The sequence below is a fragment of the Leptonychotes weddellii genome, chromosome 4 (genome assembly GCF_054177405.1).
Source record: "Leptonychotes weddellii isolate Sample4059 chromosome 4, ASM5417740v2, whole genome shotgun sequence".
Lineage (NCBI taxonomy): Eukaryota > Metazoa > Chordata > Mammalia > Carnivora > Phocidae > Leptonychotes > Leptonychotes weddellii.
The window spans coordinates 94,065,992-94,092,784 of record NC_138372.1 but is presented as its reverse complement, the minus strand read 5'-3'; the positions used below and the strand labels follow the sequence as shown (position 1 = coordinate 94,092,784).

The following is a 26,793-nucleotide window of genomic DNA, read 5'->3' as shown; positions in this document are numbered from 1 at the left end:
ACTGATGTTTCATTTAAATTGAGGTCAGTTTTGACCTCCTAATGTCTCACCTCTCACTACCACCTCTGCCTGTGGGATGCTTTTGTTTTTGCCTTTTTTTTTTTTTTTGGTACGAATATTATTTTTATACTTGTTGGTTTTACATTTCATTCTGGCTGCATAAGGTCAGTTTACAATAAGTTTCCTTGAATATAGAAGTGGACACCCATTTTGATGATGATTTGCACATCTGATGATTTTCTTTTATTCTTTTATTCAAGTTACCAGTACACTGAACATGAGAGGGCTCAGGAAGAATCTTGACTGACTGGCTGGAGGTTGCCATTCATGGGCTGTATAAGGCCCATGAATGTGACCTTTCTATAGAGCATGGTAAAAACTGGCCCTTAGGTATTTGGTGGGTAATCCATGACCTGCACATGCAGTGGTGTTAAGTGGTGTTGCGGCTGAGATCGTCAAGGGATGCTCAAGTGTGGCACAGGAGGGACCTATCTGACCCACCTTGTGTCTCCATTCTAACTGAGGTTGAAGCATGAGACTGAGGAGGATGCCTTGGAGCATCTATCTCTATGGTTCTGCTGCTAGGCTGCTGGTACCACATGTTTAATCCCAGGTACATCCACATGTGCAGCAAAATGTTTATGAAAAAGTGAAGGAAGAAAGACCAAGGAAAATCACTTTTGAAAGTTGTTGTCTTACTTACTCTACTCTGCTCTACATCTAGCTACACAGTGCTATTGCATTGTGAAATGTCTCAAACACATTTCTGAACTCTCTTCTCCAGTAACTATGGGACCTGCCATTGTGTTGGAAAAGGACACTCTAATCGAGTTTTTTGTTTTAAAAACTATCAAGTCCTAGTTAAAACCCTGTGCCTACATGATGCCCCTCAGTGATGAGTTATTGACAATGACAATAAGAATAATCACAATAATAGATTTATTGAGCAATTGTGTACCAGGTACTATGCTAAGCCCAGTACAAACATTAACTCATTTAAATCTCCCATTAACGTTTTTTTAAAAAAAGATTTATTTATTTATTTGAGAGAGAGAGAGTGTGAGCAGGGGGAGGGGCAGAGGGAGAAGGAGAGAGAGAATCCTCAGGCAGACTCCCCACTCATCAAGGAGCCTAATGTAGGGCTTGATCTCATGACCCTGAGATCATGACCTGAGCTGAAACCAAGAGTTGGATGCTCAAGCGACTAGGCCACCCAGGTGCCCTGAAATCTCCTATTAACTTTTGAGGAAGTGTTATTATTATGCATAGTATACCAGAAAAGAAGCTGAAGATTAGGGAGACCAAATAATTTTTTTGCTCAGGTGCTCAGGTTTTGAGGGTGCAACAGGGAATTGCACCCAGACTATCTATCTCTAAATACTAAGGAGCATCTCCCTGCCCAGAAGATAATGTCTAACTTTAATGATGACTGCCACTTTTAAAGTACTCTTTGTATACATGCCTTTGACTTCTATCAACTGAAAGTAGATCCAGATTTTTAAAATATTCTTTATATTTAATCTATTAGAATATTAATACTGGAAGTATACCAAATCCATCTTCTGAAGCTCTCCCATTTTAAGATGAGGGAATGTAGGTCTATTTTTTTTAAAGTGGCATATAATGCTGTTTTTGATAATATATTAGAAATGCTTCTCTTGAGTATAAAAATAACAGTAGATGATCAGCAATCAAATACAGTAGTTTAACATTTGTATTTAATGTTTGATTACAAGTAGTATTGCCAACTGTTAATTCAGTTGATCCCCCTCAAGATGAAGTGACTTTATGAAGCTGTTTGCTTAAAGCTGACAGCCAGTGAGTGGTGTTGGCATTATTAAGGTATGTATGTACGTATGTATGTATGTATGTATGTATTATTGTTTTTAGTTTCAGAGGTAGAGTTTGGTGATTCATCAATTGCATATAACACCCAGTACTCATTACATCACATGCCCTCCTTAATGCCTATCACCCAGTTTCCCCATCCCTCCACCCACCTCCCCTCCAGCAACCCCCAGTTTGTTTGAGAGGGAGACAAACCATAAGACTCTTAACTATAGGAAACAAACTGAGGGTTGCATTACCAAGGTATTTAGACTGAGATCCTCAGAGCCTGGCTCCCCGATGCTTTGTCTCTTGTTCACTTATGCTGGAGTTACTCCTGTCCTATAGCAGCTACGGCCATTAGTCACCAGGCCACATCCCAAATGGCTCTGTCTTAGAATGGGCATCTGTTCATCCTTCGGGTCCCTCTCTCACTCAAGACTGTCAAGGAAATAAGAGGAAAAGGAACAGAGAGACCTGTTCAAGAGGCAGAAGTAGACCTATTTAAGGCAACAAACTTCAGTTAGGAGGACTTAAAAAAAAGCTTTTCAAGCATGAGAAGTGATGTTCATGCAGAAATTTAAGGAAGGACCAGGTACTAGCTCGGACTCTTCACAGGAGAAACGATGTCTGGGAAGAAAGGAGGAGAGAGCCTGTGTGGAGGAGGTGAGATGTGTTGGTTTGGAAGCTACCATCTGTCAGCCTCAAACACTGGTTTTGGAGAACCTGCAAACCAGCTGTTCCTGTCAGAGTGTGCTGATGGGGGCACTGGAAGGCAGGAAAATGAGAGGGATTTGCTACTTCCGTCTTCTCACCGTTCATTTTCTACATTACTTCAGCAATGGTTCTTCAGCTTGTCAGTTGTTTCTGGGAGTTACAGTTGGTCCCAGATTCTAGTTTTCCCCCCAGTTCCCAAAACGATGTTTGGTGTGCCCCTTCAGAAATACTAGCATCAGCAGCCCCGCACCTCCTGCTTGGAGTCGCAGTGGCGGGACCCCTCTTGAGAGCTCCCGAGGCACTGGCACCAGCACCAGTTTGGCAGTGTCCCCTCCTTAGAGGTCTGGATCTCAGCTCTGTGAGGGGACTTGCTCAGGCTCTGGAGGCTACAGAGGTGGACGTCCCCTCCTCCTCAGGTGCAAGCTTTGCAGGGTCCCTCCCTCTAACTCTTGAAGAGTTAGCCAGCTACTTACCTTCCGCCCAAAGAAGGCATTTGGATCTGAAGGAGTGGGTCCCAAAAGGGGACATGTTAAAGGGGACATGGCTGGTCTAATCTCAGAAAATAGTTCCTTTAGTTTGTCATTGCCCTAATCCCGGGGGCCTCATCTCCTCTGATTACCTCTGGTAATGGCAATAGCTAGATAGTGTCTTTACTTCAGAGCTCTAGGTTCCAGCTGGGGCCTCTCTTCCAAGTGTCCAGACTTCACAGACCCAGTATATTCTTCTGGTTTTCCAGCCCTAGGTATGGTAACTATTTCCTGCTCTTTTTATCTGTGTTAACTTGGTGTTTGCTTTTTGAATGTTGAGCTTTCACTAAATGTTGAATCCATCTCACATGCCAAATTATCTGGTGTGGTTTCTGTTTTCCAGACTACTCATCTCAGTAGTCACTGCCTGGGCCAAAGCTGTGCAACTCAAGGACTGATCACTTGAGCTCTTCCTACTGGATTGTTTAGCTGTCTCCTACTTTCTTTCTTTCTTTTTTTTTTTTTAAGATTTTATTTATTTGAGAGCGAGTGAGAGAGAGAGAGAGCATGAGTGGGGGGAGGAGCAGAGGGAGGAGGAGAATCAGGCTCCCCACTGAGCAGGGAGTCCGACGTGGGACTTGATCCTGGAACCCCAGGATCATGACCTGAGCCAAAGGCAGACGCCCAACCGACTGAGCCACCCAGGTGCCCTGTCTCCTACTTTCTTATGGAGCAGAAGAAGAGGCATCCCCAGGAAACCCTATCCACCCAATTTTCCAAGATAGCTATCATTGGAAAAAAAAAACAAAACACATAAACAAGCTATTTCTGTGGGAGAACAGACAATAACAATTTACATTCTATTTTTGACAATTCTGAGTGCTGCATGTGTGGTCAGTCTAGAAGTGACTGCTCTACAGCACTGGGCAGGTGGAGAGGCCTGCATGCCCTCCCTGGGTGAGGGTGCTCCTGTGAGTACTCTAGGATCGCTGTCCTTGACTTCAGCTCTGAGGGCTGGGGCATTGACCCTAAGCTGGAAAGATAAGCCAGCAGCCCCTCTTTGGTGATGGATGAGAGCTCTGTTTCCATCCTGGCTGCCAAATTCTGAGATTCGACAAGGCCTTGCTCTTAGTGCTTCATCTGCTGGTCTATAAAGGGCTCACATCCTGGCTTTGGGGGCAGTGGTTGGTCAGACTCCCATTCCTCCCCAGCCCCCAACCTTTAACATAGGAACCTCCACGGAGAAATAGCCCTGTTGTGATGGCACACAGGTCCTCTTGGAGTTGCTTAGTGAGCACTTCTCACCAGCTAGGTCCCAGACACTACCAGTTCCCAGCCAACCCATCAAGGACTCCAAGGATTCCATCTTCCCTTTGGTGTTTCATTTAAGAGACAGGGAGAAGAACTTATCATTTTTTTGTCCAATGTACAAATGCTCCTCAAACTGTAGCTACAAAGGATAAAAAGGTAAAAGGTTGGCAGAAGAGAGCAAAGAACAGGAGTGTGCAGGCTGAAGATGAGTTAGAGAAGGAGAGAGAGAGAGGAAGGGAGTTGGAGCAGGGGTTGGGAAGCTTTTATATAAAATATCATCTCTGGGGCGCCTGGGTGGCTCAGTTGGTTAAGCGACTGCCTTCGGCTCAGGTCATGATCCTGGAGTCCCGGGATCGAGTCCCGCATTGGGCTCGTTGCTCAGCGGGAGTCTGCTTCTCCCTCTGACCCTACCCCTCTCAAGCTCTCTCTCTCATTCTCTCTCTCAAATAAATAAATAAAATCTTTAAAAAAAAAATCATCTCTTTTCAGATCCAAATGACATTTTTGCTGTCAAGGCCCACCAGAACCCAAAGAGCAGTATTCCTCCTGGACCTTGGAAGCCCAGGATCTGGGTCTGGCACTGACTTTCTTGCTGTGTCTGTTGTGTGCATCCCCCTGCTAGATCCTATGGTTCAGCTCTGTTCTACTAGCCTCTTCTTGGCCTGCAGCTGCTTTTGGAAGTAAGGGCAGAGGAGTAGTGACTCCCTTCAGGATGGTTTCTGGGCAGCTTCTAAACATGCATCTCTTTTGCTGTCCAGCTCTACTTTCTTCCTTTCCCCAAGGATGCTCCCCCAGGTTACAAGGACAATAGGGAAGACAGAACCTCCCTGGTTTGCTGACACGATCTCACTATCCTGAGGCCCGATTCTGGCCTCCCTGCACCCATGGAGCTGACTATTGGGAACTGTGAGCTGTTACCCCTATCAACTGGGGTCAGAAGGCCTTAATTTATTCTCAGCCCTGCCACCATTGTCTTTGTACCTCAACTTCTTCTGCTATAAAGTGGGCCCAATTATGACTCCTTTATTTCCCACCACCAAGTGCTTAAAGTGTCCCTGACTTCCTCTGGGATTTACAATGACAAACTAAAGGAACTATTTTCTGAGATTAGACCATGTCCCCTTTAACATGTCCCCTTTTGGGACCCACTCCTACAATGGGTTGATGATCTCTCTCTAGCACTCCTCTTCTAGAGTCCTCATGCTCCAGAGCAGCTCCGGTGTAGTCAGGACTCAAATGGAGTGGCCCAAGATTTTCCTCATTTCCTCCTCTGACCTTTCCTCTTCCATCTTCAACGTTGGTTGTAGTCCTTCAGATACATAGCCTTCAGCGCTCTGCTCCAAATGACAAGCATGATTCATCCATTTGTCATTGCTCTGTAGTATCCACTATTGGAATATACCACAATTTATCCTTTGTACTATTGATGGGCTCTCATGTAGATTCTAATTTTTTAAAGATTTTAATTAATTAATTAATTAATTAATTAATTAATTAAGAGAGTGTGGGGAGGCGCAGAGGGAAAGAATCTCAAGCAGACAGAGCCTGGCATGGGGCTCGATCTCACAACCCTGAGATCATGACCTGAGCCGAAATCAAGAGCCGGACACTTAACTGACTGAGCCACCCAGGCGCCTCTGCAGATTCTAATTTTTGACCTTAACCCACGGTGCTACTATGACTGTTCTACTAAATGTCATCTGATGAAGATAGTATGATTTTCCATTGGAAGCCCCTTCTAGCTGTTTTCTGTGGTATTTTGATATGTCCCCACATTCTTTGAAGTCTTCCTTGACTACAGTCTAGACAAAGCCCATCTTGACAATGATCTAACTGAACAGCCCCAGGGTCAGGTGAAGGCTGAAAGCAGTGTTCACTGACCCTGTGACAATTTTCCCACCATGTAGCCAGCAGACCAACACCACACAGTGGTGTTGTCATACTGATCCCTGAGGGGATCCAGGTAGCAAGACAGTAGGCCCATTTGGGGGCTACCTGATTCATTCATAGGGGGCAGGGTTTTCTTTACCTTGAGTTGATCATTTGAAGACAGAAGTTGATGTAAAAAGCTTCTGCTATAGCCAGTCCAAGTTTACCTGAGCCTCATTAAAAAGCAGGATCACAAATTATGTCTGCAGACTAAGTGCATTTTGCTTAGCATTGGCTAATGATAATCCAGAAGTGGAAAATCGCTTCCTAACTTTCCACCGACCCCAAAAGGACATAGCTGTGACTACTTCTTCTGGGCCACCCTATAGGTTTGTGGAGATGAGGCCCAGATTCTGCTTATGAGATTGGTAGTTCTAAAAGTTGAGAGAATATCAGACTCATACTTCTTGATGCTTTAGAGAGTAAGTTGTGTTTGTTTGTTGCCTGGCTTCTAGAAATCTGAATTCACAGGACTAGAGTGTAAGGCAGCATCCGCTGAGGTTTGATTTGCAGACAGACAATGGAAGAAACCTAAATAGGAGTCTTTTAGTCTTTATCCTACAGATGGATGGCTGGAGTGAGAGCCATGCAGTCCTAAAGACCAAGAACACAGTGAGAATCCATAGAAGACAGGTGACACGGTGAGGAGCAGCCTGGAATGGGAAAGCAGGACCAGTGAAGCAGAGGCTAAGTTCCCTCCTGGGATGCAGGACTCAGGGCTCACCACCAAGGGTTGGTGATATCCCTGCTCAGTTCTACCGACTGGAGAGCCAAATCCCTCCCACCTCCTCCTCAGCTGCCAGTTTACTCTCCAGACCCTTCTTTCCTAAAGAAAGTGATGGCTTCCTCCCTTTTTCAGGAGGAAGAGAGGTGCTTAATCTTGAATATGCACATATATGAACAGCTTGTTAAATTTTACAGTGAACACACCTTCTAACTAGATTTCCCTTTCCATTTAAAGAGAAGGGAGAGGGGTCAATGAAGAGCCCAAGAATGTAAAAGCTAGTGCACCTTCAGAATCAAATAAGTCCTGTTCCATCGTTCACAGAATAGGGGACAGTGGTTCGAGGAGGCTGAGGGAGTAGCTAAGGACACACAACCATTTGGTGAGAAAGGAGAATCTGGTGGGAGAGAGATGAAAGGCTCCAATCTGGAAGGAGCCAACAGTCATCAGAGGCTGATGGGCCACCTTTGTGGAGACAAGAAATAAGGCTTCACAGAAGTCTTATTTTTCTGAAGAGGTTCAGGAAAGAAAGGAACCATCAGAGAAAGCAAAAAAGAATTGGCGAACAAATTAGCTAAACCATGACTACCACATTTTTACCTGGAGATCACCATTCTCCAAAGGGACTTTGCATTTCATTACACTGTAGGAACATTCTAAGAATATCATGAAAAGCTTCAGCTGTTGCACTTTAAGCCATTTCTCTCTCCTATCATCCTTGGAATTACTCATCAGAGAATGGTTTCCTCTTAGTTTCTTAATTTCTTATGGCAGGATAAAGGATAGCATATTGATAAGAATGTTTTTATATGTTTTAATTCCTATTTAGAGAATTGTAGAGGCCAGTAAGACCTAATACTTCTCTTCTAAAATATGCCTAAAGAAAACATTTTAAATCCATGTTTTTCAAGCTATGTTCTCAATTCATGGGTGGATCAGGAAATCAACTTAGTATGGAAATTATGAAAGTGCATTGTATGTAGTAAGGGTAAGTATAATTTTGCAAAATTTTAACTATTTTACATGTTGTATGAACAGAGTCACAGTGTGGTATGTGTTTCTTATTGTGGGTTGTGGTCAGGAAAATTTAAGCAACATGGATCTAGAAGGAGGATATCTGTGTGGGAAACACAACTGACATGATTCATCTGTTGCTTTTCCACTGATCCTTGTTCCAGATTCTATAACCATCACTCCTGACAGGCAAATGCAAATTGCATAAATGGCCTGATTTTCAGCGTTGCTGTGAAGGAGATGCACATTTTGGGACAGTTTGTAGCTGGTTTATCTGTAATGTTAGGCAATTCTTATTCCTGGCTGTTTGTTAGAATCATCTGTCCAGAATTTAAAACTCTCAAGGCCAAGCTCCATCCCAGATCAAATAAGTCTCAATTTCTAATAAGGTTTGATAACCATTTTTAAAGCTCCTCAGGTGAATGTAAGGTGCAGCCAAAATTGAGAACCTAAATTCCTTAATCTCACCTTTCCTTGGATGTGCCTTCTTTCCCACTAAAGCACAAAGATAATGCTCTGCCTTCTGACAACAAATCATTCTCTCCTTTAGGGCCATGACTGTCTTAATAATTATTATTTTACCTTCCTGCATCTCTGTGCATTTTTTTTAAAGATTTTATTTATTTGACAGGAAGAGAGAGCACAAGCAGGGGGAGCGGTAGGCAGAGGGAGAGGAAGAAGCAGACTCCCCCCTGAGCAAGGAGCCCTGGGATCATAACCCTAGCCAAAGGCAAACACGTAACTGACTGAGCCACCCATCTGACTGAGCCACCCAGGTGCCCCTCTTTGTGCGTTTTTATAAAACTGGCCCATGGACTCCCTTTATCCAAGCTAAATTATAGCTAACTCCCCTATCTTTCATGCCTTCAAGATTCATTGAGTTGCATTTTGCCATACTGAAAACTTGATACAACAAAGGCAAAGTAAAAAAGAATGATAATGAGACAGTGCATAGAGCAGTAAGGAGACAAGGAGGGGGATGGTTGGGGTGGAGATGGAAAGTAGAAGGACACAAACGTGGGTATGGGCAAATTGTGGGATATTCATATAATAAATAGTACTCAACCATAAAAAGAAACTAATGACTAATACATGCAACAACAAGGAAGAATTTCAGAACTGTTATGATGAGCTAAAAAATCAGGTCGCAAAGCAATAAATAGTTTATGGCTCCCTGGATATGTAGTGGGTGGAAGGCAGGCTCCGTGACTCTGGCTGGTGGACTGGTCTCAGTCCTTGACTTCTTCAAAATAGCATGTGACCTGATCATTGTACTAGTACAACTAAGTAGAATTGCAATCTGGTCCCAAATTTGACATGGCATGTGTTTTCCAAAGCACTTCTCTCTCATTTATTCATTCTTCTGTTGTTTCTCATTGCCTCCATTGCTCTCCTTTCCCTGAATCCACAGTTACCCATTTTACAGGCGGTTCAGACACACCTGAGCTAGTTTTCTCCCTGTCATTGTACCCTCTGACCTCAAAGGTCGCTGAACCTGTAGCAGCCCAGGTGGAGTGTTGGAAGCCCACCTCTTCCCCGTTCCATTTTCTTGGCATTCATTGAGAATGAACCTCTTGAGGCTCTCCTCTTGAATGCTGGTCTTCAGTTGTCCATTATTCTTCGAGGGAACTTTCCCATGTGTATACTTCTCCCTGAAAGCCCAGAGTTAAAGTCTTTGTTGGCTCTCCCTGGGAGAGAGGGACAGACTATTAGAGGTATGGAGACCTCAGGCATCTGATGTTCTAGGTCTTGAAACCCTGCCCTCTGCATCTATTTCTGGACTGGCTTCCCTCCAGTGCATCCTCTAAAGTCCTCCAGGTGAAGACAGCTTTCAAGGAGGCTAGAGGATGCACCTGGGAGACCAGTGACTGCACAGGTCCATAAACCCGATGCTAAGGAGAAAACTAACTCCAGGTCAGGCTTTCATTGGAGGTGTTTTGGAACCAAATACAAAAATAAGAATTCAGATTCTTCGGGTCAAGGAGTAGACCAACTGGAGAAGGCTACTGACGCAATCCAAACCAACCCTGGTGACAGAAGAATCATCCTGTGTGGTTGGAATCCAAAGGCTCTTCCTCTCCTGACCCTGCCTCCACACCACGCCCTGTGCCGGTTCTATGCGGTGAATGGTGAGCTGTCCTGCCAGGTTTGCCACAGGTCACGAGCCATGGGCCTGGGTGTGCCCTTCATCACCAGCTGTGTAGGCCCTGCTCACCTACACAGTCTCACACATCACAGGCCTGAAGCCAGCTAACTTCATAATTACTTTGGGAGATGCACATATTTACCTGAATCACATCGAGCTGCCGAAAACCTCAAAATGCTTCTAAAAGTTGAGACAATCGATGCCTCAAGGCTGAAGACTTTCAGATTGAGGAGTATAATTCTCACCCTACTATTAAAATGGAAATGGCTATTTAATGAAGTACTTCTAAGGAGGGGTTTGAAGGATCATCAGTCTTTAGGGGTTGGACTGAATGCCCAGGTGAAAGCTCGTTTGCCCTCAAGAAGAAGGAACTAGGTCAAAAATCTATTGGTGACCAGCAGTTACTGTTCATTAACTTTTAAGGATGTTGCCCCTGGCACACATAACCTTGCCGGTTCGCTTAGTAACAAAAGGCCTTGAGTTTGGTTAGCTCACCAAGGATGTGTGAAAATGCTGAGACTGGGTATAAAGTCAGGAGAATGAAAATTTATATACTCTTAAAAATGTGTGCATGCATTTCAATCCCACATTTTATAAAGAAGGTCAGTGAATTTCAAGAATTACATATAAGCTATTTCTCCAAATTTTAGCAAACTGAGTAAACCAGCAGTCATAATAATGTACAGTTGTACTCATAAACATTTAAAGTTTTATTTGCTTTATGTGTTGCTGTAATAAAGAAGTGTTCTGCAAAAAAAAAAATAATAATAATAATAAAGAAATAGCTAATAGAGAAAACCCATTTTTCCTTTAACCTTTTCTATGAATTTCTGGCCATTATGGGTTTTATTCTTTCCTCACAAATTTTACTCTATATAGGCATTCAATACACGTAAACAATAATTTTTAAGTAAGAATTTATTAATTTGATCCATTCATTTAAAAGTCGATGTCGATGCCTCCAAGTTCATAGCCAAGAATGCTGTTGGATAGGGCTGGAAAAGTTCTGGAGAACATTCTTCTAGACCGTCCAGACATCATATGTCACAAGACGTCCTGAGCAGAGCCGGAAGAGTGACTCTGAGCGTATGAATGAGGGGTTGCCAGGGAGACACCTGGAGCGGACCGTGTGATGCCTAGGGAGGGAGAGACAGAGCACCAGTGATGTCTGCAGGGACGTAGAGAACTCTTCACTGACTACTCGAAACAAACTGACATTCCTTTCCCTCCTTATTCACACTCAGCTGGAAGTGGGAAAGGGAGGGAGAGAGCACCAAGCTGCTATCCAGTTCACAGCTAGTGACTCCTGGTTATCTGCAAAGCTGGAGCAAGGGACTAATATATGAGATGTGAATTTCCCAGAGCCATTCGCTCCTACATTGCTAGGGATGTGTCGATGGGACGTCCGGACCTTCTAAGCAGCAGCCTTATCCAAATTGAGAATAACTATTACAATTTTGGCCCATGTGGGTCCAGGCAATTTTTGTACTTTCCACCCTCTTCTCTTTGTCTCTGCAACTGGGTACTGCTGTGGAAAGGGGGGACACGGAAGTGACCAGATTTGGGGTTTGCCCTGTGTAAGCCTGAAAACTCCAGTTTGCGTTCCCAAAGGCCCTTCTCTTGTGGTAGAGCTGAGGCACAGACTCCGGGTTCCACCCATGGAAGCCAGATGTGGATACTGTCAGAGGGAGTTAAAAAACCCAGAAAAGTCATACCTTTGGGAAACAGATGCTCTCAAAGATACACTTCCCTGCAACCACCAAAGTTAGAGGCTTAGCCACACAGAAAACCTGGGGGCTTCACGCACTGGCACAATCAACGTGGTGTGGCCGAGTCACACTATAGCGGGCCACACACTCATGTGCAATGGCTGCAGCTGTGGGACAGTCTTGCCCATGAATTAGCTGCTACTGGCATGTCGTAGGGCCCTGGCCGCCATTCTTCTGAGCTTGGCAAAGGAGAAGGGATGTGCAAGTATTGGTCTCCGAGTGACAGCATCATGTGGAAAGTCTGGGAATATGGACCTTTCACATATGGGCAGCAGCAGGTGGTATCCAGGGCATGCGGCAGTGGTAAGGAAGTGGGATGTGGTCCTCCCTCTGCTGAAGGGGGCATCCTGGACATCTCGGTTCTACCGCGTGCCAGGCAGGCCATAAGCCAGGTGCATCAGCAGGTAGTGTCGGGAGTTACAAGAATGGGCACTGTGTCAGACAGCCCTGAGCATGAGACCTAGGCCTGCCTGGGGCAGAACACTCAGTGCCTTCATTTATAAAGTGGGGACAACAGAGCCTGCCCTCTCAGGGCAGATTGTGAGGAAGGCTAGTATTGCATGCACACTGACGAGCCTTTTAACTGGGAACCTATGTGCCCTTTGAGACTCTAGCTGTGGGCAGAACCAGTTTTTTGCCTTTCCTACTTTTTCCTTTGTCAGCACAGCTGAGCACGTGTTCCAGCCTCTCCTGCAGGCGGTCGTTGAGGCAGATGGACTCCTCTAGGCGCTGGCGCAGGTTCTGGATCTCCACAAGATTCTTTTCCAGTAGGTCAGCCCCTGTTGCTTCCCACCAAGACACGGGAGAGGTAAGAGGTGGGGGAAGCCAACCACTCGTGGGCAGCTATGGAGCCCACCCAGAACTTCTGTGCAAGATCCCTGCCCATCCCTGTACTTCTGTCAACTTCTTTCTCTCACCTGGGCACCCAGGAAGCACCAGGCAACTTTGTTTAAAGAGCTCCTGGGCTTTCAAATACAAGATGGCCCTCTGTAAGGAAACCCCACAGGGCCTCCTCCCAGATAGAGGCCGAGTACATCTGAGGGAGATGGACACTGGGCTGGAAAACAAGGGTTAAAATCTGCTACAGGCCTCCAGGTAGGATTGGCCTAACAGCGAGAAAGTTAGTCTAACTCCTTTGGTAGCAATCCAGAGGGCCTCTCTCTCTAACCTCATACCTATCCTACCTGATGATCCATGACTGAAAATCTTTAACATCCACCCGCTAATAGAAAGGCTAAGGTAAATGCATATGAAATTAAATCAGGCAGTGAATAATATGTGATACTGAGTGTTTTCTTTAACCACTTTTGGTGAAGAGTGACAAGGAAGGGCCTGGGGAGTTGTTAGGACCTGAAGGAAGAACAGGAGAGAAGGGGGCACCTCTGAGGAAGGCAAGGGATGCACAAAGGGAAGGGGAAAGAGACCAAGAATGGGCTTCACCTATCAGGACACCTTGCTTAGGGCCAGGTTTTTCTCTGAGAATTTCAAATGTCTTATTGTTATACTGTCTGGGTCCTAGAAACTGAGGTGCTTCAAGCCATTCCTCTTCATGGCTGCACCTCTAGTCACTGGTGGCCAGGATGCCTGGCTCTAAACTCAATAGCAAAGTTTGAGTGGCAAGACTGACTTATAGTTGCATACAAAGAGCGCGTGAGTGTGTACCTATAGAAATAGTCTCCCATCCTACAGTAAATAGCTCTTGACCTAAGGAAGACCTTTCCCATGTAAGCCTGAGCTGGGAATTCTAAGAACAGTCTCAACCTAGGCCTAGGAAGATTATAGCACAGAGAAAAGGGAACACATGAATGTGAAGCAACTCATCCTCTCTGTGGAATACCTCAGAATGCCCCCGACTTCCTGTATTCTCCTGCTCAGAGGGAATCCCTCTGTAGGGGGAATGGGAGAGGCACTTGGAAAGGACCAGCACTGGGCTGGCATCTCATTTGCTGGCTGAGCCACAGGATACTGCCCCCTTCGTCTCACCCAGTTCTGTGAATCAGGATCTAACAGAGAAATAAAAAAAATCCTTGGGCCCGCAAAGAATGTGTTCATTCCCATCAATGGGCTCTACTTCACCATCTGCTCCTTTGTGTTTACCAGAGGGTTTGGAGTTGGGCCGGTACAAAGAGGAGAAGGAGGATAGGTGCCCAGACGCATTCATTTTCTGAGGCCTCATCTCGTCCCATGGGCCACAGTTGCCCCAGTGCCCTGGGTCTGCTGTCCTGCTCAGTTGTGTGGTGCCACTCAGAGGATGGGAGGGCTGGGCAGATCTGGCATCTGGATGGTTGCTGAGCAATGAAGCTGAATCAGCAAGAGTGGCTGGGGTGACATCTGTCCAGAAAGGAACGTGAGGGAGAAACCAATGGAAAGTCAGAAATAAAGTGTTTTAAAGATAATTATACTGGGTTGAATAGTGTCCTCCAAAAAGTCATGTCCACCTGGAGCCTCACAATGTTACCTTATTTGAAAATGGGGTCTTTGCAGATGTAATGAGTTAGGATGAGATGATACTGGATTAGGGTGGACCTTCATCTAATATGACTAATGTCCTTATAAGAATAGGAGAGGAGACACAGATAAAGAGACACACAGCGGGAGAAGACCCCATGACGAGGGAGTCAGGAGGCAGACACTGGAGTGATCCATCTACAAGCCAAGGGAGGCTCCCAGAGACCACTAGAAACTAGGAAGAGGCAAGGAAAATGGAGCATGGCCCTGATAACACTTGATTTCAGACTTCTAGCCTCCAGAACTTGGACAGAACAAACATCTGTTGTTTTAAAACACACAGTCTGTGAAACTTTGTTACAGCAGCCTTAAAAAATGAATACAGTAATCCATGGAATGAAGACTAAAGCAGATATCAGAGACCTCAAGCACAGGTAGTGATTTCTCTGACATCCGCCATAGCAACATTTTTCTTTCTTTCTTTTTTTTTTTTTTAAGACTTTTATTTATTTGTCAGAGAGAGAGAGCACAAGCAGGGGGAGCAGCAGAGGGAGAGGGAGAAGCAGGCTCCTCACTGAGCAAGGAGCCCAATGTGGGACTTGATCCCAGGACCCTGGGATCATGACCTGAGCCGAAGGCAGACGCTTAACGACTGAGCCACCCAGCCATCCCCGCCACGGCAACATTTTTCAAGATACGTCTCCATTGGCAAGGGAAACAAAAGCAAAATTAAACTATTGGGACTACATCAAAATAAAAAGCTTTTGTGCAGTGAAGGAAACCTTCAACAAAACAAGAAGACAACATACGGAATGAGAATATTTTGCAAATGATGTATCCAATAAGGGGTTAATATCCACATATATATAAAGAACTTATATAATTCAACACCAAAACTCCCCAAATAATCCAATAAAAAAATGGGCAGGGGACACAAATAGATGTTTTTTTCAAAGAAGACATACAGATGGCCAACAGATTCATGAAAAGATGTTCAATATCACTCATCATCAGGGAAAGGCAAATCAAAACCACAATGAGATATCACCTCCTACCTGCCAGAATAGCTAGAATAAAAAGCACAAGAAATAAGTGTTGGTGAGTGGGAATGTGGAGAAAAAGGAACCCTCATGCACTGTTGGTGGGAATGTAAGCTGGTACAGCCACTGTGGAAAACAGTATGGAGGTTCCTCAAAAAATTAAAAATATAACTACCAGTATGATCCAGTAATTCTACTTCTGGGTATTTACCCAAAGAAAACAAAAACACAAACTTGAAAATATATATGCACCCCTATGTTTACTGCAGCATTATTTACAATTGCCAAATTATGGAAGCAAGTGTCCACCCATAGATGAATCGATAAAGAAGATGTGGTATTTATATACAATGGAACACTACTCAGCCATAGAAAAGAACAAAATCTTGCCAGTTGTGACAATATGGAAGGAGCTAAGTGGAATCAGTCAGAGAAAGACAAATACTATATGATTTCACTCTTATGTGGAATTTAAGAAACAAATGAACAGAAAAAGAGATAAACAAAAAACCAGACTCTTAAATATGGAGAACAAACTGGTGGTTGCCAGAGGAGAGGTGGGTGGGGGGATGGGTGAAATAGGTGAAGGGGATTAGGAGTAAACTTATCATGATGAGCGCTGAGTACGGAATTGTTTTTTGTTTTTGTTTTTTAAGAGAGAAAGAGAGAGAGTGAGCATGGGGAAAGGGCAGAGGAAAAGGGGGAGAGAATCTTAAGCAAACTCCATGCCAAGCATGGAAACCGATGTGGGGGTCAATCTCATGACCCTGAGATCATGACCCGAGCTGAAACCAAGAGTCGTACACTCAACTGACTGAGCCACCCAGGAGCCTCATAGAATTGTTGAATCACTCTCTTGTACACCTGAAACTAATATAACTCTGTATGCTAACTATACTTGAATTTAAAAAAAAGGAAAAACAAAGAAGGAGTGGTTGGATGTAGTATCTGAGGGTTACAGTGCATGCACAGGAAAACTACAAGTGCTCTTCTCCTGGATCCCTCCATGATTCCCAATGCTGGAATGATCCGAGAGGTACTGCAGAAATGTCTCCTCCAGGAGCAGAACTCACTGCCAATCTTAGAAATCATGAGATTAAGGAGATGAAGCGTTTTGCTGGTCTGTGAACAGGTAATATACTCACCAAACAGTCGATGCCCTTCATGAGACTATTCTATATTGGGGGTTGTTGGAGGAGGAAGAGAAAGGGAAAATGGCTTCCATTAATAGCCAATGAACAAAGAACTTAAACAGGGTAGGGTGACACTCCTGGTGCGTCCCACTCCTCCTGCCTCCTACTCTGGATGCCTACTGAGGCTGAGGGAGTCTCGGAGGAAGGCAAGTGGTGATTTGGATCCCACCCAGAATGGCTCACGAAACTGTAAAAATAATTCTTAAGTATAGTTTAGATTGTCTAACTCCTGTCCAAAGAATGCCTGGGTTATTTCTGCATGGGGGATTGTAGAACCAAAAATACATAGCATCAATTATGCTATGAGAACCTGGCTATGCCTTTTGCTGTCTCCCTTTGCGAAAAAACCCCACTTGGGTGGCAGGGCCATAATTCAGCTAAAAATATGAGTCAGCTCCCTTTCAAGGATTATTATCAAGGGACAGAGTAGACAAGTTTCTCCAATGAGCAGGTAAGAGTGAAGTCCTTATTTCCCTTCAACCAAGTCAAGTTCCTCTAAGGAACTGTGCACTTAAATCAATATCCAGTGGGTCTTGTCCTTCCTTTATGGATGGTATTACCTAATACCAGATGTAATTAGCATCACTGTGGAATAAAGAGGAAGGTAAACTACATAAGCCTTCATCACAATGCCCAGCAATGTAAGAACTCAACCAAAAGGTGATTCCCAGGCCCTTCCAAAGCTCCTTTACCCCCCTCTCCAGAAAACCAGCTTACTCTCAACCAAGGCCATAGGAGTAACAGCAATCAGCATTCTCATGTCTCCCCTGGCCACACAACACAGAAAACATGCCCTACACTGTACACAGAAAGCAACGGAGAACAGCCCCTTGTGAGGAGAATTTCGCCTCACAGGGAAGCTGCCACACCAGTCACACTTTTTGTTAACTACTCTAGAAGTTTTGGCTCAAAAAGCAAAGGAGGAGCAAGTGATAAGCCATTGCCCCTCTGAGAGGATATTGACTTCAGATGGAAAAAAGGGCTTCAGTCTCCCTCAGAAAAGCTAGAGGTGGCAGAAAATAAAGCTGATGCCATCTCAGAGGCCACATCTCAAGTGTGACCATTCCTACAAGTCGTGGCAGGAACTGCAGCTGAGGGGAAGTGGAGTCTGCCCTTCTACTGTCTCTCAGGGTAGCAATGAGGTGGAATCAAGTGCCTTTGGGCAACTGAGTTCATGGATGTAGGTAAAACCCCATTGACCCCTTGGAGGAGATCATGTACATATCAAGGACAGTCCATTTATTTATAAATTCTTGGGTGAAAGTGCAGTGTGTATAGGGTCTTGTCTCATGTGCAGAGGCTAGACCTTTGTCACAAAGAGTGGAGTGGGGACAACACTGGCTCCAGAAACCCAGCAAAAGACGTGTGGGAAGAGGTGATTCCCTCCCTGCTCTGTCCCTGGCTGTTCACGCTGCAGTGCAGCGGGTGGTCTGAGCTTTTGAGTCATGCAGGCTCCCAGTGAATGGCACCGCCAAGCTGGGCGCTCTTCAGTAAGTTCCCTGACTTCGCTGAGCCTCAGTGTCCTTGGCTGTGTTGTAAAATTGGGACACCAGCACCTACGAGGTGGATGCTTGTGCCGATTAAATGAGGCAAGAGATGTAAAATAGTCAATAATGTGAGCATTAAATATGTGCTCAATCCATGTGAATTTCCTCTCTTTCCTTGGTTTCTATAATTCTCAGGGAAACACTATGCTGCTCTGATCCTCAGGGTAAAATGAGAAACAGGAATAGTACCAGGTCAAACCCATTATGGCTCATTCATTGCCTAAAACAGTCAATTCAGGGAAAAAAAAAATCATATATACCCAGAGACAAAGGATGGTTTCTCGGTGTTGTCTACACCAGGATTTGATTGCTATAGTTCCTTAAAAATAGAAATGTTTTTTCTCGGGAGGGAAGTTAAAGAGAAAACTGAGCAGGAGAAAATGAAGGTATGATTTTAAATGTACTGTCCTCCACCTACCTCCCACCACGGCTACCCAAGGGCTCTCCTTGGGGGATTCTGGGGAGGGGCAGGCTGGTGATGGATTCAGCCTGAACCCGAGACACATCCCAGTTACTGAGGGTTGAGGACATTACAGTTGAATTATTAGAATGATGGATGGGATCTGCAAATCCACAAATGAGAAAGAATATGTAGTGGTAAACAGAAAATAGGAACCATGACTGTTTACCCCAAGGATTTCAAGATCAGAGGCCCAGTGTTAATGATGTTCATGCCCGTGACCTGCAAGATGACATGATTGGGTTGCAGTAATGAGGAAGTGTTTGCCCCTTCCCCTTCCCAACTCATGACTCCTCCCCTCAAGTCCAACACCATGTCCGTGCCAGAGGGGGTCTGGTGGCTGAGGCCGTGTGGGTCTAGGAATGGAAAAGAGCTACCTGACCCCCTTGGGGCCTATGCTTGGCACTGAGTCCCGGGCCCGGGCTCTACCAGGGACATCACAGTGGATCTGCAGGGCCTGGTTGCAAAGATACCTACTTTTGGTGTAGACAAAGGAGCAAGCACCTAGCAACTGGACACGGTAAGGGTACTCACTGGCCACATCCACTGAAGGGCGTTCTTCTTGTTCTTCATGAAGCAGGGAGGTGCTGCTGGAGGACAGATGGGTGGCAGACTGGCCATGGTTGCTGGAGTGGATCTGAGGCAGAGTGTGGGGCTGGGCCTCCTGCCTGGTCCTTAGGACTTCTGTCACTTTACCCTTCTTATGCATCTCCCTTAAGAGACTGGTGGGGTAAGAAAGAGGAAAAATAAAGGTCACCTGAATGACATGGCTGTAATGATCTGGCGGCTCACAGGACAAGCGCCAGAAGTCAAGGAGACTGTTCCTTCGGAGGAGAAGCCGAACAGTTGGTTTCTGTCTGGGGGTGGAGAGCGGGGGCTAGGGGAGAACAACGGCTGCCCAGTGCCTTGGCCACAGACATCCTGAGGAAGAGAGAAGACCCATTCAGCCCTTTCAATAATGCTCCTGGCTCCTTCACAAGACAACCAGATGTCCTTGAGAGTTCAACATACTCCGTGAACATGATGCGTTCAGTAGTATTTGCTGTGGCCTATTTAAAACTGCTTCCCGAGGCAATGTGGCCTCCCAGGTGTCTTGTAGTTTCTAGACCTCCTTCCTGAAGTCCTGTCATACAGTATAAATCTTTTTCTTTTCTTTTTTTGCGAGGAAAATTTGTAGATATTTAACATGTGCCAGCACCTCTGGGGTCACCAATGAAGAAACCAGATACAGTCTCACTCTGGTCTTTAAAGATCTAGGGGAAATCAGAGGGGGCCCCTGGGGATACAGGAGACTCCTAAGACTGAATAGAGCAGCTAGTATTGCTTAGTTGGTGAACTAATATAAGAATGGGACCAAAATAATAATAAATTAAAAAAAATAGGAAACAAGACCACTTCATCACTAGGGACACATACTGATTTGATGTTATAATCAGCCATTTTGCTTTTTGTGGGGTGTGAAACCTCCTGCTTCTTTGAGCTTCTGTCCCTTGCTTCTAAATCCTTCATCACATTATATGTTTCACAGCCCCTGAAAGTTGGGAGTTACCTGAGGGTCCGCAGCATCTGTGTTGCTTGATTCTTCTCACTTGTACAGTTACCTGAAAACCAGATTCGAAAAGGACGAGTTATAATTTAAGTAGGTCTCATTCCCCAGATTACAGACAGACACTGAATTTTCTCTGGGATCAGATGTGACTACTTGATTTTCCAGTCCGGGATGCTCTGAATTTTCTCAGGAGACGTTGGATTGAGACTTCGGAGAATTTGCCTGGCAGGCTTTCCTGAGGCTGCTACAGAGATCATCATCTCTACTTGCTCTGTCCTGGGTCAGAGTCAAAAGCTAAAAATGTCTCTTTTCTTACAGGCCATGAGACACTTGTCTCAACCGGAGCCTCCAAGTCCTGCCACAAAGCTGGTTCCCGGTCCCACATCTGTATGCCCTTATCACAGCTTTCATGCAGAACCTACTCTTGTCTCTGTAGAGGTGACAGACTTCCCTGTCCTACCTCTAAGGTAGGCCACAGAGTGGCCTCAAGCCTGCTCTTACTATGTGCCCTCAGGTGCTCTAGGGAATATTCTTTTTTTTTTTTTTAAAGATTTTATTTATTTATTTGAGAGAGAATGAGAGACAGAGAGCATGAGAGGGAAGAGGGTCAGAGGGAGAAGCAGACCCCCTGCTGAGCAGGGAGCCTGATGTGGGACTCGATTCCAGGACTCCAGGATCATGACCCGAGCCGAAGGCAGTCGCTCAACCAACTGAGCCACCCAGGCGCCCCTAGGGAATATTCTATGAAAAAGGCACCTGAAATAACTAACTTTCCCACCACCGGTAGTAGTATATACAGTGTCTAAACCATGCCTAAATCAGCATGATTCTTTTATCATTTTTTTGAAATGCACTGATTAACATTGCTGATTTGATCCTTAGAACAATCATGCTGGTATTATTTGACCTAATTTTTTTAGGTGAGGAAACAGAAATCAAGAGAAGCATGAACGTGGCCAGAGTTAGTGAGGAACACATACAGGCTAGGGCCAGGGTCTCCAGATCCTAATTCAGGGCTCTGTTCACAGCAACCAGCTGCCCCCATTAGTTTCAGATAAAAGCTATCACCGCCCCCCCTCCCCGAGATGCCTTTTGCCCTAGCGACCATATTCTCTGAGAGATAAAGGAGCTGGCCATCATCCTGGCATCCCCATTCCTGTGTGCTTCTCCTCTTTGTTCCTCACCAGCCAGTTCTGACTCCACCATGGTTCCAAGATGGTGACTACAAAGCAGGACGTCAGATTGAAAAGTCACTTGTAGGTGAGTGTGGGCTTGTCTGAGCCTTGGGTCCTTGGGAGGGACTAGAGGTCCTCCTGAGCCCTGGGGCCAGCTTACCTGTGCTGAATTTGCTGGTAAGGCTCTCTGCCAGTTGGCTCCCCTTGGTCAGCTGCTCACGGAAGTGCTGTTCCATGTAGCGGTCAACTCTACTGCTGCTAAGGAGCTCCTCAAAGGTTCTCACCGTATTCCTGACATGCTGGATGAGAAGGGAAGAGAAAGCTCTCCCCATCCTCATCTTTTGCCTCAGGTGGGTCAACTCTCGAGCCTGATCCTGGATCAAGGAATGGTATTTCCTAAAGTGGGAAAGAAACAGTAAGTAGGGAAAGAGGTGACTGATAGGGTATGGTACTTCAGCAGAAGGCACTTACAGAACTTCACCCCAAAATCCCCTACACTGAATTATATAGCACATGTTTTGTGACCCGAATCTGGTAAAGGGAATGAAGGAAGGGACACAAAGCTTTCTTCTGCTTGGAAGACCCCTTCTAAACATGTCTTTCCCCAGCCCTGTACTTCTGAAAATGGAACCAGACTTTCTTCTCTAGTTCTGCTTTAAAATCTGCTCCTGGTTGCTCTCTTCAGTTTATAAACCATCTCAATATGGTAAACAAAGCCAGGCATTAATTGGAAAGTTTAAAGGAAAACCATCATGTGAGAAAAGAAACCACTGTTCTAGGCAGCAGCATTCTTCTCTCACCAGGATGGACCTATCTGTGTGTTCCTGTAGATAGCCAAGGCTCCACTGGTGAGACATCTTCAAGCTCCTTTAATTTAACCATTGTATTCTGCCGCTTCTGTATGCTCCAGTGTAATGAACCAGCACAGTGTTTTGCTCATAGAGTTCAGAAGAATGATCTGAAAAATGATCTCCAAAAAATGATGTGAACTAATTTAGTGTCCCATAATATCCTGGCCAACATGGCGACTATTTGTTACAGAGGAGAGTGGAAGTGGAGGTTTTGGGTCATCTTGTTCCTGAGAGAGGCAACGCGGCTGGATGGATGAAGCAGGAAGCAACAGGCCCAGATTGTAGCCTCAGTGTGTTCTCTCTACCTTCCCAATGCAAACTTGGGAAGTCATTTTCTACTTTGTGCCTCAGTTTCTTCATCTGCAAAGTGAGGGTAAAATGACTACTTTGCCTTTTTAGAAATGTGATCAGGATTGAACTTTATTTTAAAAGTTGGGATGAGTAGAGCAATGCCAGTAAAGCATTTGTCTTATCAGAAAGAAGACAGATCATCACTCATGACTGGTAATGGTGAATTCATCCGACCAACTTGACATTCCTCTGTGCTTCTGTAGGTGTGCCAGAGTGGAACCCATGGCTTCCGATTTCACCAGTTTCTCTTGGAGACTTTGAGCCAGCAGGGAGCACAAGGGCTAGTTGTTTCCTGAGAAGCTGAAATTTGCCTGAGGCCCCAAGGCACTGGTCTAGAACAGGTAATTCAGGCCTTAGAAAGAGCCAGAATGGAGATCAGGACAGGTCATTCCCCAGGTAGCATCAGATCCTATTTGAACCTTTTAGACCATGCTATACTTTATTCATATTTCTGACCAATATTTCTCATATCATAGGCAGCTGCTGGTTCCTAGACTAAGCTCTTTCAGAGCTGGGAGTATTTTAGTCATCTTATGTACACAGCCAAACCCAAAAGAGGCTCTCAGTAAACATTTTTTCCAATTATGGGGAACAGAATCCTTACAAACCTCCACTTATCTCTCACCGTGTTCCTGTCCTAAATGTCCTCTCAGGGAAATGTAATGGCTAACTTTCATGCTAAGGCTCCTACTCAAGAGATTCCTAATGTACCAAAACTTTAAATAAACTCCATAAAATGGCCAAGGGATAGATACTAAACCTTTTGATAAAGGCATTTTCCTGAATTTCCACAATCTATGGCCCACTGTACATACAAATCAGATTACTTAAGACAATTTGTGTAATAGGCAAAAAATTGTATCACAAAAGTGGCACCAAGAAGGATGCAAATTTATCATAAAAAGAGGACTTTGGAAGGCACATGTGACTGGATGGTCCTTCCTGAATCCTTCAATTACCACTCTTGCAAGCACTTCAAGTGACTACCCGCCATGGAATTGACTAAATGTCTCAAATTAAGAAAAAATAATCGTGGGTGATTGTTCTAAACTAGCATGATGAGTTTATAATTAATGTTTAACCTGTCAATCATATAACCTGGGTAAAATCATTAAACTAACCCTAGGGGCTGCTCCTCCATATCTGGACCATTTGAACATTTTCAAGTATACTTTTTCAATTGTCTCCTTCTATGGGCTATCAATATGTACTTGTGGTGGTATATTTATTTTCTAGATGGGTAGAAGCATTCCCATGTGGGCAAGCTTATGACACCACAGTAGCAGAGAAATTACTAGAAAATGTTTTCCATTTTGGGGAATCTCAAATGAAATTTCAAGTGATAAAGGGCTCATTTTACCTGGACAGATTATAAAACAATTAAACAAGGTTATTCAAACATTATGGCACTATCATTGTCTCTATCATCCTTGGTCTTTAGGGGAGGTTGAATGTACCAATGATATTCTAAGATTAAAACTGGCAAAAGTGACTGAAACCACAGGAGTACCTTGGCTAAAGTGTTACCCTTAGCCCTTAAGACAAAGAAGTCGACATCTTTTGGGAAACATAAATTAACACCTTATGAATTTATCACTAGGCAATCCATGCATTTGATGATAGAACCCCATGCACATCCTGCTCTTGTAAATTCTATTATGACCCAATACTTTAAAGTATGGATGCAATATTCAAAAGCTTATATTGAACAGGTCAAGGAGGCTTTTAGAGACCCTCTGCCTGTTGAAAACTTCATAGTTCCTACACTGGAACCTAGAGACTGTGTGTTCTGAAAGAGATATCAGTGAAAAATAGCACATATACCTCGAGGAAAAGGGCTCTACCAGGTTCTATTTTTTCACACAGCAGTTAAATTATAGGGTATTGAACTTCGGGTCCATGTCCCTCTACTAAAGAGAACCCCCCTGCTCCTCAATTCTTGGACTTGTCAACCTATGGCTAACTTAAAATTAAGGATTTCCAGGAAAAACAAACAAACAAACAAACTTCCCTTGAAGCAGAAAACAAGGCAAAATGGATAGCTTACACCGAAGACCACAGAAAAAGATTCTGCTAGATCCCTTATCTTTTTCCAGGACTCATTTTTATAACAATTAATGTGATATTACTGCTTTACAAACTAACACAAAACATTCACAGTCATGTTCCTTTTTCTGTTAGGGATTTTCTCTACCCACTAAGGCCTACCATTCAATGCACACCCTCCTTTACTAAGCAAAATGATTGTTGGTTATGTACCCACTTACATGCTCAGGAAGACTCCAGTTAATATTAGAACCAGCTCCTATACATGCTTGGATGACAGGAAAATGGCTTTACAAAAAGGTTTGGTAACCATCTCTTGGCCATTTAATACTTATGGCCAACTAATCTGGTACTGGGAGGAAGCTTGAAAGCCATAGGATAGCCCATAACCACTGCAAACTTCATTTCTGAGAATCTGTCCCTATACATAGAAAACCTTGTACAGAAATGGTACTGGACCTAATTTAAGGCAGGTTCTAGACTCGCTCCATAATCACACACTTTGGTTTGATTCAAATGATGGAGATTGGGCTTCTATATATAACAACACAGATTTTAAAATAGATAACGACAATGATACTTTGATTATGCTATTAGGAAAATTACTGAATCCAAACTTAACTTGGCTTATTCTGCAAAAAAATAAATATTACCTTGGGTCACTTCTTGCATATGTCTCTGAAAATCATGGATGAAGAATTCAAGCTGTCCCCCCACACTGGCATGAGGTGGTAACTTTTAACCAACCCTCAATCATTAGGAAAACTCTAATGATATAATCATTGAAAATAACAAACAACCTCTGCATTCTCACTATATAAGCTGTCTTATAACAATATACCTCTGAGCCTCATTCCACTGTCAATTTGAGAGCTCCCAGGTGTAAACTATTTTTATGTGCACAAAAAAACTCTGACTAATATTTTAGTGATCTAGTGGTTTCAATCTTGCTATTTCTAGATTTTTGACACTTAATTCCCTGTAACTTCTTTCACAACAACTTTGGTTACCTCCCATCATCTCTCCCCTAAGAGTAAGAACTCTCTTTTTCCAACCAAGAAGATGCTCCTCCCATCTGCTCTTTCAGCTCTGAGATCTCAGGATATAATGTTGGCACAGTGTTTCTTGCAAAGTATACATACATGCACGCATGCACACACGGACATAGCTGTGCATCAGGAGCCACGGCTTGGTCCTGGCTGCAATTACTAAGTTAACCGACCTTTTAACGTCCCAGTCCATCAAGATGTAGAAAATACTAGTGCAGGAAGAGGCCTCATCTTATTTTACAGATGAAGACACTGAGACCCACAAAGAGTAAGAAATATATCTGATATATGTGAATAATATCTCAATAAAGCTGGAGTGGGGAGAAATATACCTGAGCTCCCATCATTATTTGGTGGAAAAACCATTATTAAAAATTTTGGCTCCCGGGCGCCTGGGTGGCTCAGTTGGTTAAGCGACTGCCTTCGGCTCAGGTCATGATCCTGGAGTCCCTGGATCGAGTCCCGCATCGGGCTCCCTGCTCAGCAGGGAGTCTGCTTCTCCCTCTGACCCTCCCAACCCTCCTCCCTCTCATGTGCTCTCTCTCTCAGTCTCTCTCTCTCAAATAAATAAATAAAATCTTTAAAAAAAAAAAATTTTGGCTCCCAAGATGTCCATTGACAGATGAATGGATAAAGAAGATGTGGTGTATATATACAATGGAATATTATGCAGCCATAAAAAAGAATGAAATCTTGCCATTTGCAACGATATGGATAGAACTGGAGGGTATTATGCTGAGCGAAATAAGTCAATCAGAGAAAGACATGTATCATATGACCTCACTGATATGAGGAATTCTTTATTTTATTTATTTATTTATTTATTTATTATTCTTATGTTAATCCCCATACATTACATCATTAGTTTTAGATGTAGTGTTCCATGATTCATTGTTTGTGCATAACACCCAGTGATCCATGCAGAATGTGCCCTCCTCAATACCCACCACCAGGCTAACCCATCCTCCCACCCAATATGAGGAATTCTTAATCTCAGGAAACAAACTGAGGGTTGCTTGAGTGGTGGGGTGGGGTGGGAAGGATGGGGTGACTGGGTGATAGACACTGGGGAGGGTATGTGCTCGGGTAAGCGCAGTGAATTGTGCAAGACTGTTGAGTCTCAGATCTGTACCTCTGAAGCAAATAATACATTATATGTTTAAAAAAAAAGAAGAAGAAG

At 44.2% G+C, this 26,793-nt stretch overlaps 1 protein-coding gene and 1 pseudogene across 3 annotated transcripts in view; one reads left to right on the top strand and one right to left on the bottom strand.

The window, feature by feature from the left end:
- Positions 1 to 2,391: 2,391 nt before the first annotated feature.
- LOC102743765 (thymidylate synthase pseudogene) lies at positions 2,392 to 11,079 on the top strand (annotated as a pseudogene).
- Positions 11,036 to 26,793, bottom strand: part of LOC102743447 (myomegalin) — a 21,180-nt gene continuing 5,422 nt past the window's right edge. Inside the window, exons 2-6 of one of the 3 annotated variants that reach the window (XR_014144135.1) lie at positions 21,477 to 21,712; positions 20,142 to 20,193; positions 19,127 to 19,314; positions 12,552 to 14,235; positions 11,036 to 11,271 (exon numbers count right to left, since the gene is read on the bottom strand). Coding sequence is in view for 2 of the 3 variants with exons in the window: in XM_081815854.1 (XP_081671980.1) it covers positions 13,901 to 14,235; positions 19,127 to 19,314; positions 20,142 to 20,193; positions 21,477 to 21,712 (811 nt within the window). In the remaining variant the exon portion in view is untranslated. Of the gene's footprint in view, positions 14,236 to 19,126; positions 19,315 to 20,141; positions 20,194 to 21,476; positions 21,713 to 26,793 lie in introns of all 3 variants that reach the window. The other 2 variants (XM_081815854.1, XM_081815855.1) reach the window with 2 other exon arrangements.